Source organism: Sminthopsis crassicaudata, chromosome 2 (assembly GCF_048593235.1).
Source record: "Sminthopsis crassicaudata isolate SCR6 chromosome 2, ASM4859323v1, whole genome shotgun sequence".
Classification (NCBI taxonomy): domain Eukaryota; kingdom Metazoa; phylum Chordata; class Mammalia; order Dasyuromorphia; family Dasyuridae; genus Sminthopsis; species Sminthopsis crassicaudata.
Window position 1 is genome coordinate 181,897,052 of NC_133618.1, and position 12,720 is coordinate 181,909,771.

General features: G+C 36.7%; 1 protein-coding gene across 1 annotated transcript in view; it reads left to right on the forward strand.

The window, feature by feature from the left end:
* The first annotated feature begins 318 nt into the window (after nucleotides 1-318).
* CSMD1 (CUB and Sushi multiple domains 1) overlaps nucleotides 319-12,720 on the forward strand; it is a 2,669,009-nt gene continuing 2,656,607 nt past the window's right edge. Inside the window, 1 exon segment of the mRNA XM_074287957.1 lies at nucleotides 319-1,137. Within this exon segment, the coding sequence (XP_074144058.1) occupies nucleotides 1,038-1,137 (100 nt within the window). The 5' untranslated portion in view covers nucleotides 319-1,037.

A 12,720-nucleotide genomic window follows, 5' to 3' on the forward strand; every position in this document is an offset into this window, starting at 1 on the left:
CTGATTTCTTTTCTCCAACCAATATACTTTTTTTCCTTTATTAAAATAATTATTATTATTTTGGAGAAGGCAGAGTCAACATATCAGGGAAAGAAGAGGTGTAGCAGGCAAGGCATCTCTACTCTCCCAGAACTCCTATCTCTAGTTTGTCTTCAATCACTGATTGAATTGCTTATCCCCTAAGGTTATATGTTTTGAAGTCTTCCCTTTTGGAGAAGCCAACAAGTCTAGCTTCTTAAGCATGTGATAGCTATCATTGAGTAGAATAGAGAGTAATATGTTACAGTGAGCACAAGGGCTCTTTCTAAGGTTAGGTCTGTTTATTTGGGATTGCTGTGCCTCCCCCCTCCCTTTCCCCTCTCTGTGGGAAGGGATGGTTGAGTCCAGAATCAGTAGCAGTTCCTTGTACTGTTAGCAGTCTGTCTACTGTGCTCTTTGCTGTGTTCTCTCTAGTCTGGATCTATCCCTCCCCCTTCTGCCTCCTCTCTTCTCTCTCTCTCTCTCTCTCTCTCTCTCTCTCTCTCTCTCTCTCTCTCTCTCTCTCTCTAGTTTCTCTTCTTCCTCCTCCTCCTTCTCCTTCTCCTTCCTCCTCCTCTACACACTCACTGGATCTCTTCTCCTGCTGCCTCTTCTATCTGCCTTTCCCTCTTTCTATCTCTTCCCTCTCCCCTCCCCACCTCCCTACCGCCCCCATCCATTCTCAGCCTCCTTGCCCTGCGTTCCTCCGTCCCTCTCTCCCTCTGCTCGTTCCTTTCCCCGCTTTGGACCCTGTCAGCTACCTAGGCTCTCCCATCCCAGCTCTCAGCAGCTCAGCCCTGCAGTGGCTCCGGACTTGATGCTATGAGAGCAAAGCTAGCCGAGCGCCCAGTCCTGCAGGAGGCGTTGGATGCACTGGCGGTCTCGGGACCGGGATCTCTCATCTCCTCGCTTTGCCCTTTGGTGATTATTTGGCAGCGGTCTTAGTGCCGCTGTTCCTCTAAGGAGACAGTCACATTTGAGGAGAGCCATTGGTTTCTGTGTGTGGAATAACTGCAGACATGACTACGTGGAGGAAGACCAAGTCGCTGCCGCTGCTGTTGCTAATGCTGTTGCCGCTCCTACTGCTTCTGGGCGCTGGGCTTGTCACTGCAGCGAAGGGTAAGAAAGCAGTTGTTGTTGTTGTTGTTGTTGTTGTTGTTGTTGTTGTTGTTGTTGTTGTTGTTATTGGGGTAGGAATTAAATCCCACAAGGGGAGTCTCCCCAGATGCAAGTGTCTTTTATGGTAGCCAAGGTACCAAGTACCGGGCATTCGCTGGATAGCTCCCTGTCTTTGATCCCCTGTTAAATGCAAAGACCTGGAAAAGAGCTTGGAGCCTCATTTTCTTCCTCTTTCCACCTCTCCATTCCTGTCTCTGCCAGCCTTCTTTTGCCTTGACTCCCTTAAACACGCACACACACACAGACAGGCATCTATACATATACACATCTATCCCCACCACCATTACCACCCAGTATTTAAGCTTAGAGGCATTTCTCTAATTTGTTGGTGATGAGTTGTCCAAGAGAATGGATCCAAGCACGAGTTGGATAGAAACTGCGCTGTCTCTATGCTCTAATGCTTCAGGGATGTGCGCTGAAACGGTTCAGTCTACACACAGAGGTAGTTTCCCAACTGTTTCCCAACCCTCCACATCACCACACTACCCTCTCTCCGAGTCCATGAAAGAACCTCCAAATGCGTCGTTAAAACCTACCGACCTTCCAAGTTCATATTTTACGAAGGTATTTAAAATATACATATATATGTTAATAGAAGGGCATCCATTCCGGTTTGCCTTTCCCATCCTTCACACTCCACTCTGTTTTCTCTCTGCTGCTGTTACTGCTGCTGCTTCCCTACCTCCCCCTCCTTACCTCCTTTCCCACCTCCAACGCGCCGGGGGTGCTATGTGTAGCTAGCTATGCAGAAAGTCGCCCCCAGCTTCCTCTACCCAGACTTCGCTCCTTCTAAGTTGGTAAGGGTGAAGTGCGTGAAGGAAAGGAGGGGAGGCAGAATGGTTTTATCTCACAATATATCCCATAGACGGGGGGGTGGAATCCTATTCTTAGTCAAGAATAACGAATCTCCTTTCTCTCTTCTCTCATGACTTCTTTGTATCGAGAACTTAATTATTCTCCTTGAAATGAGTTGGGGGGTGGAACCTAACTGAACTACAACTTGGATGCTGGCAACAGTCCCTGCACTTGTCTATTAGCTGGAAAGGACAACAAAGTCCCTCTTGATTCACTTCCCCCTCCTTACTTATATCCTTTGAGAGAGATGGAACGTGTGTGTGCTTGCACTCAACTTGGGATAGGGAGGGGGTAAACAAAGAGAGATGGCCCCATTTCCCCATTTTAGACCCTTTTCTGATGTTTTTTCCCAGTATTACTTCAACTCCTATAGAGTAATTGTCTCCTACACCTAGACCCAATTTCTAATCATTTTAGATGAGGAAGTTTTCATCCTTTCAGTTTGCATTTAATTATGTTAAAGTCTATTACTTACTCATCGTCAAGGTTAAAAAAAAGAAAAACATATTTATATATAAAACAACCTCTTACATAGAGGATTCTTCCATCTTATTTTCCATCCATTATCGGTCCCTCTGCTGCTCTAGTTTCAGGGGTGATTGACAAGGCAAAGAAAGACTATATCTGGGCAGAGGAAACTCCAAATCAGAAATGCAGGGATTTGAGGATTGCTTTTCCTTATGCCCTCTACACTTGTCCAGTGGGAAGGCTGTATTGCCTGACAATTACCTTATCTCCCACCCATTCCTGTAGTTTCAGACCCGCCTCCTTTCCCTTACCCCCCCTCCATTTAATTTCATTCTCTCTCTCTCTCTCTCTCTCTCTCTCTCTCTCTCTCTCTCTCTCTCTCTCTCTCTCTCTCTCTCTCTCTCTCTCTCTTCTTCCCCCCCCCCACATACACATCCCACCACATGCTCTCAAAACACATATTGTGATTTCTCAGGTAATGTGCAGGACCAAAGAAAGCGCAAAAGGTGTGTGCTTCCAGTCTTGATGGAACAGAACCAGGAGCATCCCAGGGCTCGGAATCTTGACACTACTGGAAGCTTGAAAGATTTTGCTCTCAGTCCATTCGCTTCCTTCAGTCTTAAATACATCTCTGTCAGCTCCTGTTCTTGAGACACTGCCGGGGAATAGGGAATGCCAGGGCACTAGGCAACCTCTGATCTCATTTTACTTGCTGAGAATTAGTAATGAAAAAGGCGGAGGAAAGTGGAGAACTGGAAGGGCTTTGCTTGGAGTGTGTGTGTGTGTGTGTGTGTGTGTGTGTGTGTGTGTGTGTGTGTGTGTGTGTGTTGAATGCTTGGGGGAGTAGCTTAGCTAGAACACGACAGTTGTGTGTGTGTGTGTGTGTGTGTGTGTGATATGCGTGTGTGTTTTGAAGAAAACGCCTGCCATCCAACTCAGTAAACTTCCAATCCCCTTCTGTCCCACTACTCTCCACTAGTGCTCGGGCTTCAAGCCTTTCGCTCCTTTTAACACTCTAGCACATTGTTCCTGGGTTCCCAAATTTGCCCTTATTCCACTAATCTTTTCCCTGTGCAATTAGTAGAGGCTTCTAAGGGGACACGGTGTCCACTTCTTGCTGTTTCTGCCTTTGCCTCTGCTGTTCCGTGCTAAGGTTTCTCTTTAACAATCCACACACGTGTCTGTAGATACCATCCTCGGCCCTAGCCTGCTGGGTCACTGCTGGGCGCATGGTGGAGGTGGAGGAGTGTGGTAACTGAGGTAGGGAGTAACAGCTTGAGGACAGCAACCGGAGTTGAGTGAGGTTCACCGGAAGATCCTGACGCGGAGTCCAGGAGGAGGGGGAGTCAAGATGAGCAGGTGTCAGGGGAGAAACTGTTATTGAGACACCAAATTCTCTCCACTCCACCCCCCCAACCCCACCCCACAAACACTTGTCTCAGGGCTGAAAGCTAGGTATATATAGTCTATATAGCTTTGGGCTCAGTCCATATGTTATGCTAGGATCCTGAAAGTAAAATGCAGATGCGGACAGGTGTCTGCGCTCACTTTTCATTTCTCTACTCAAAATAAAACTGAATCTTCCTGTGCTAGTATTTATGCGAGTGTGTGTGTGTGTGTGTGTGTGTGTGTGTGTGTATGTCCCTTTGTGGTGGAGGGCGCTGGCTACCCAGGGGAGCTCGGGCTCTTTGGGTACTATTGACAGGGCTGCGTGGGTATGCGAGCCCCTCCACTTGTGTCTCACCTGGAGCGAGGCCCACTCTGGCACCTGACATTTCAGTGATCTGTACCTATGACACAGAGGAAACAAAAACCAAAATATGTTCTCTCAAGTGTAGGTATGCTAGTGAAGATGCAGGTAGCAGGGCAGATACAAAAATCCGCACAGTAGGTCACGATCTTTAAAGGACTAGAATGTCATGCTGGCTGAGCAAAATCCGGGTAGATGAAGCCCCTATATATCCCTTTCCCAATTGCCAGTGGTGTCTCTGTCTGTGCTCTGGCTTTTAACTCTGGAAGAATCTCAGCTACTCTCGCTTGCCCAACATTTACCAATCAAAGATTTCACTGTTATGGGAACCCCAGCCTGTACTACAGGTTTGCGCAAGGACAAGAGTCCCCCTGGGCTCAGACTATGCCCTGCGGGGGCGCTCTGCTGAGTTGACACTCTCGGTGTGAGTCCAGGAGGGAGCAAAATAGTGCTAAGCAGAGACTGTCCAGCCAAAGGCGAAACGCCTTTTTTCCTGAATGCTGCGATCCAGGGCAGCTAGAGACCTGCTTTGTGAGATTTGAAGAGCTCAGTTTGCCGTGAGCTGGCAGAGCCCTGAATATTTAGTATTCCTGTCAGCAGTCTAAGTCTAGTTTTTCTGAATGTTTTGTACTCATCCACAAAACCTAGCAACTCATCTAAAAAGTATTAGGCGTTTTTTTTTTTGTTTTTTTTTGTTTGCTTGTTTTGTTTTTTTTTTGGGGGGGGAGATAATTTGGAAGTGTGTTTCTATGCCTGCACGCTCTTGAGTATGTGAGTACATGTGTGCATATGTGTTGAAGAGAAGAACGTGTCATTTTACTTCAAAAGCAAAAATCATGAAATACCAATTTAGTTCCTTCTAGCTTACATTCTGTGATTTCTAAATCATCAGTTTACTGGGGATGAAGAGCAGGACAGATTACAAGCAGAACAATTCTACATACACCTGATATTGAAATATCAATTGGTGAATAATCCCCTCTTTAAACTTTATGTGTGTATGTGTGTGTGTATATATACACACACACAAACACACACATATGTATATATACACACACATATATACAAATGTGTATGTATAAGTATATATATACCTGTACATATATGTGTGTGTATAGTATATTATGAATTATATATATATATAATCTGTTTTTGTATTATTTATCCTCTTGTCCCTTGTTGTTGTATTGACTGTATCAGCAAATAATTTTTTTTTGCTCAATTGTCTTTTGACTATACAGCTGCAAGATTTTAGTAAGTCAAAGGTATTGAAACCTCAGATAGAACTCCAAATAGGAACATATATATATCCTAGTCACTTAAAGTAACATCAAAGTTTAAGCCAAAGCAAGTCCATGCAAGGCCTTGTAAAAGTAAAGATGTCTTGTTTTTTTTTTTTTTTTAATATTATTTATTATTTTCTTTTTTCCCCAATTGTGTGTAAAAATAATTTTGACATTTTTTTCCCACAAATTTTGGGTTCAAAATTATTTCCCTTCCATTGAGAAGACTAGCCATTTTATATAGGTTATACAAATGTAGTCATTCAAAACACATTTTCCTGAAAGTCATTTTGTGAAAAAAAATACAGACAAGAAAAAAAATAAATAAAGAAAAATCAAATTGTTCTCTTGAATGGTTGAATCAGTTCACAACTTCACCAGTTGCTTTAATTTTCCTACATTTCCTCCAACATTTGTCATTTTTCTCTTCTGTAAGATTAGAAAATCTTACAGGCATGAAGTGGTAACTCAGAGTTGTTTTATTTTGTATTTCTCTCAACAATAGTGATTATTCATATGACTATAGATAAATTTTATTACTTTGAAAACTGCTTGTTTTTATCTTTTGACAATTTATCATTTGAGAAAGGGCTTTTATTCCCATAAATTTGACTCCATTTTCTATATGTTTGAAAAATGAAGTCTTTATCAATAAACTGTAAATTGTTTTCATAATAAAGATTACCAACTAAGTTCTCCCCTTTTTCTCCCTGTTTATACTGCTCTCTCCTTATATCCTGTCCATTTCCAAAAGTGTTTTTGCTTCTGACTTTGACCTTACTCCAAACTGCTCTTCCTTCTATCAGTTCCTTCCTGTTCTTCTCTTATCTTTTTCCCTTCTTATTTTGCTATAAGAAACTAAGTATGTATATTTTGATGAGAGTAAGGTTCATGTGCCTCCTTCTCCCCACTTCCCTCATTTCCCACTTCACTATAAAATCTCTTTCAGATCTGTTTTATCAAAGATAATTTATCCCATTCTATCTCTACCACTCACTTTCTCCAAGTGCATACTTTCTCATCCCTTAAATTTATTGTTTTTACATTATCATTCCATCCAGTCAACTCATACCTCTTCTTTTTGTCTTTGTATGCTCCTTCTAACTACACGAATTATGAGCTATAAATATCATTTTCCAATGCAGGAATATAAAGTTTAATCAAATTATCTCATGATTTCTTTTTTTTTCTGTTTAGCTTTTTGTCCTTCTCTAGTTTCTTGTTTTTGAAAGTCAAGTTTTCTATTCAGTTCTGGCCTTTTTATCATTAAATATCTATTTTTTTTATCCTAAATTATTATAGCCAGGTTTTTTTGGGGGTAAATGATTCTTGGGTTTTAATTCTAGCTTTTTAACCCTCAAGAATTCCATATTCCAAGCCTCTTATCCTTTAAGGAAGACATTGTTAAATCTGGGATTATTCTAACTGTGGTTTCCTGATATTTGAAATTCTTTTTTTCTTTTTGGCTGTTTGCAATATTTTCTTCTTTATATTGGAGGACTGGAACTTAACTATAATATTCATGAGAGTCTTCATTTGGGAATCTCATTGAGGAGATTATCAATGGATTCTTTTAATATCTATTTTACCCTCTGGTAATAGACTATTAAAACAGTTTTCCTTGGTAATTTCATGAAAAATAATATAATCCATTCTCTTTTTTGATCTTTCCTGAATCTATTTTCTGAGTCAATTGTCTTTTCCAATGAGATATTTGACATATTCTTCTTTTTTATTTTTTTAGTACTGTTTGATTATTTCTTGATTTCTCATAAAATTATTAGCTTCCAATTGCCATATTCAAATTTTGAAGTGATTTTTTTTTTTTAAATTTAGCTTTTGTACACCCTTTTCCATTTGGCCAAATCTACTTTTTAAGAAGTTTTTCTCTTCAATGAATTTTTGTATTTTTTTTTATATATATTTCCCAGTTCTACTTTTCAAGACATTTTCTTCATTGAATTTCTGTGCCTTTTTACAGTTTAGCCTATTCTGTTTTCTAAGGTGTTATTTGTTCAGTGTTTTTATGCCTCCTTTACCAAGCTGTTGATTCTTTTTTTTTTCATAATTTTCTTATAGCACTCTCATTTCTCTTCCCAATTTTTCCTCTATTTTACTTTACTTTTTGCTTTATTTAAAAAAATCCTTTTTAAGTTCTCCCTTGGCCTGAGACCAATTAATATTTGTCTTTGAGGTTTTGGATGCAGGCATTTTGACTTTGTTGTCTTCTTAGTGTGTGTTTTGATTTTCCTTGTCAACATAGTAACTTTCTATTGTGATTTTTTCTAATGTTTGCTAATTTTCTAGCCTATTTCTTGACTTTTAACTCTATGCTAAAGTGAGTTTCTGCTTCCCAGGGTGGAGGGTACCCTGTCCTAACCTTCAGATGTTTTGTGCAGCTGATTTCATGTATATTGTAGGGACCTTTAACTTTTCAGTTATTCCAGGGTGGTATGATCTAGAGAGATGTGCATTTATTGTTCTCCTGTACTATGAAATTATTTGTGAGTCATCACAAACATTCTTTTCAACCATGGAACTTTGAGCAGTGATCATGATCCCCTTGACCCCAAGCTCTGCTCTCCTACTGTTCCTCCTTCACACTGGGAGCAGAACCTAGTACTCTTATCTAAATCTAAATATAGGCAATGCAACAGAATCTTTCCCCAGTTTCGACAAAGGGACCCTTGTAAATATTCTGACCCGTTGTCTATTGCCCTTACCTTCCTTGGGCTGAAAGGTATGAAAACCATCACTGCTGTCACTAATTCAGTCACCTGAGGCCTGCTCCTGGTTTGCTGAGACCAGAGCTATGCTTGAACTGGATTGCATAGCTCTCTCATCCTGGTGCAACAGACCTTTCCTGTTGACCTTCTAAGTTGTTTGGGTGCAAACTTATTTCACTTGATCTTTTTGTGGGTTCTGCTGTCATTGTTTAAGGGTATTTTGGAAGGGTTTGAAGAAGAGTTCAGGGGGACTGTGCAATCTTGTCTCTGCCTCACATGAAAAGATATTTCAAAGACACATTCAAAAGCAAAGAAGTTAAAGAAATTCACTCAACTCTTAATATTCTTAGTATACAACAAATGTGAAGTATTTTATATGCCTATAAATAAGGAAGACATTCCATAAGGAAGCAAAGTAGAAAATACAATTTACATTTAGAAGCTCAAAGTAATCTAAGCTAGCAGTTGAATCCTATATATTTCTGAATTGTTGAATCTGAGTACTTCTGTGAGTCAGTTGCTTTTGCTAAATATACTTAACTGATCACTACAAAGAAGTAACTTAATAACAGCTCATTTTAAGCCCCATTTTCCTCTTCTTGAAAAAAAAAAAAAAACTTGCAGTACCCAGTGACCCTTTAAAAAACATATTGAATTTTTTTTTTCTTTACATCACTGTCTTACAGGTTAGAATCTTTCCAAAATATTTTCCAATATTTCTGGAGCACACAACAAATTCCTGGTTTAGAATTTTAATGTTTAGTGGAAGAGAATCAAAGAAAAGTCAGTCTTTAAGGAAATGTTTTCTGAAAATTGGACAGGTAAATAATCTGCATCACTTCATCATTTTAATGAATCACTTCATTAAAAAAATTCAAAGAATATCAAACAAGTAGACTGTTCAGCTGTTAAGTATCATCAACTTAAGGCAAAGATTCTGAGAAGTATGATATTCATATTCATATTGATATGCAACAGATGGGTCAAATTATTTTGTAATTGCCAGAAATATAATGTGATTTTACTTGGCACAATTTTTTTCTTATTCTCTAATTTATGGTCAAAATAAAAAGTAAACTCAGAAGAAGACTTCAATTCTTTAAAAGATATGGTCACATGAAGACAAAAACACAATTACTACTACAGAGTTCAATGAATATTCTAACAAGAATATGCTAAAAGAAAGATTTACCTTATTGTACAAACAAGGTACTGGATTAGAAATGAAAAGACATGAGTCCAAATCTTGTCTCAAACATTACTAATGTTACTGTTAACTTGTTTGCTTCAGTTTCCTTATATGTAATTTGTTAATATGAAATTGTGAATATTAGACTAATTATCTCTTCTAACTCTTACTCTACAATTTTATAATAGATTATGTTAATAAATATTAAATATATAATTATTGGCTTCAAAATAGGTTCAGTATATAAACTGTCATTAAAGTTTATATATTGAAAAGTTAGAATACATTTTCCAAGTATATATTTTTCCAGTTTAACCATATTATTAATTGATAATAAGAAAGTAAAATCACCATACATTTAATTCATTTTAAGTTTTGAATTTTTTTCATTTTAAAATTCAATTTCAATGAATCTAATTGTGTACTGAAAATGATACAGACAAATAAGACTCAGTCCCTGACTTCAAATATATTTCAGTTTTAGTATGAGTAAAATGTGGTATATACACAAATGTAACATGGGCTAGAGTATATTGTGTATGTGTCACAATGAGTTATGACAGTTAATATGAATCTCTTATAATGGAATGGAAGGGGAAGAATATTTCAGAGGAGAAGTTGCATTGGCAATAAACAGTTCACTTTAAGTGGGACATAAGCCTTGCAATACTTGGTGATGGTTTTCATTAAGCTATCCAAACTCTGTTCTCTGATAATACCTCTAACTAATGGTATAGACTTCAAAAGCAGCAGATGGAATAGTATATAGTTTATGGCTATAGAATCCTGTTTTGTTTATTTTTTTTCAATATTTTATTCCCAAAAGTTGTTATTTCACAGAAACTTTCTTCATAGAAATTGTTTTTTAAGGACATAAACTATTTTGATCTCATTAACAACTGGCTTTAATTAACTGTATTGGCCAGTAGGTGCTCAATAAATGCTTTTTTTACGTGAATAAATGGCATTATAAAAGATAATTTTTTGTTGTTTTTTTTTAAGTTAAAAGTATTCTATTGTTTGTGGGACCTTAAGATGACAAATATCTTTTGATTAATCAGTAAGTCTACTTTTAAGTATAGAATGTTGCCACTATCTTTGAAACTAAATAAATAAATAAGGCTTTACATAAGAAGGATGGATGTCAAAACCACATGCCTTAGGTTGCTAATAATTTTGCCATTACTAAATGGTAATGTAAGCTTTATGAGAACAGTATAGATTATTTATCTACATATCAAGTTCTTTTTATACAGTGTGAATGTATTTGGTTTGTCAGTTTTTTGCCTTCTTTTCAATTTAAGCTGAAATTTTTTTTTTAAATCATTTATATCAATCAGTAATTTATGAGAGAGGGACAAATGCTATCAGTGCCTAAAAAAGCAGGAAGATCTTACTTTGTCCTCAAACATCTTTGGTTAACTGGATGAAAGATTTCAGCCATCCATGAGGCAGCCTGACATATTTGACAAAACCTGCACTGAATACACTGTAAATATTTTCCTGAGGAATACATTTTTCAACAAATTAATTTAGATTAGCCTTAGTGTTATCACATTGACCTATGATGGCGATGTTTATCTAAATTTAGAAATGGATTATTAAATTAAGAAATACATACATGAATTAATATCTCATATGAGATAGATATATCTTACTCTTGTCATTTATACACTTTCAACTTAGTTGAAATTTTATTTCTGACTTAAACTGTGTTTTTAGCTCACAAGAATATTATTTTAAAAAAAGCAGAGAAAGATGTAATAGCTGACCATTCCCATTAAATCTTTGGTGAAATAAATGATCAAAATAGTATTCAAAAATTGATATGATTTCATTAAACTTCAAATGCTCACTTGAAATATTATTGATATATTTAATAATTATTACTCAATAAATCTTTGAAAGGTCATCAAAATGTTACTGCCAATGTTTTCCATCATAGAAGGCATCTAAAAGCACTGCAAATATAAATACTTAAGATGGGAGATTTGCATATTAGGAGGACATATTAAAAATAAAGCTCTACAGAGAAAGGTTACTGGCTGTGGCAATATGTTGATATAATGTATATGGAAACTCAAAATTTTGATTACTTAGGCAAATCATTACAAGATTCAGTCAGCCAGACCTTACCTGGGACCATCATCATCAGAAAACATGTATTTGATTGTATAATATTGAGTATATTCTGTAATTATTCTCTTTTTAGAAGTTCTATAGTTGCTTGTAGAGGACAGTTATTTTGCATATAGTATACGATTTATATTTAGGAAATAAAATTAAATTTATGAAATCACCTACCCAATAAAGTGATGGATTTTTCAAGTTAGAAAATCTTTCTAATGTCCTGACATAAAAGGAATTTGATTCATGTATTTGGTAAAGGTCATTCAAATATGACTTCTCTTTCTTCTGAGAACAATATAGTGATAATCCAAACTACCATCCACATTCACTAGCTATTTGCTACTCTGGAGTTAAGCATCATAATCCCTGAGAATCTTAAGATAAGATGCTTATGATATAACTGCAATTTAAAGGTGTCATTTCAATTATTAAGAGAACTATTGTTTATCCATCATATTAACAGTAATTATATAATATTTAGGAAATCCCAAAATAATTTCCCAAGGTTTATTCTTCAACATCAGCGTGTCTTCAAAGTTCTATGCAGATTTGTTCCAAACAACTTAGATTGATTAAAATGCAATAAAAGCAGACTCACATATTCTATCTAAAAAAGAAAAAAAAATATGACTTTCTGTAATTATTTCAATAATGTTTCTAAGAACAATAATAGTATGACCTAAGAATATATTATATGGCCAAGGATTACACACACACACACATACATACACACATATGCAAACATGCATGTTCATAGATAGATTTATACATTTTAAGTTGGGGGTAGGTATTTTGCCTCTGAACTTAGTATTATTGAATACTCAATTACCAGATATATAACCATTAAAAAGTTATTTAATTTTTCTTAATCTCATTTTTCTTGTATATAAAATTAGGATAATGTGAATAATATGTATGGTACAAATCTAACAAAAAAAGAAACAACATGATATATTACATAGAAAGTCAGATTTGAAGTCTGGACTGCTTGGCTTAATTTCCTATCTCCAATAGGCTGGCTGTTTGTCTCTCTAAAAGTTACTATTCTGTAATTGTCAATTTTACTTATTCATTAAGTCATTTATTATTAATAAGTAAACCATAAAAATTGAAGGCATAATG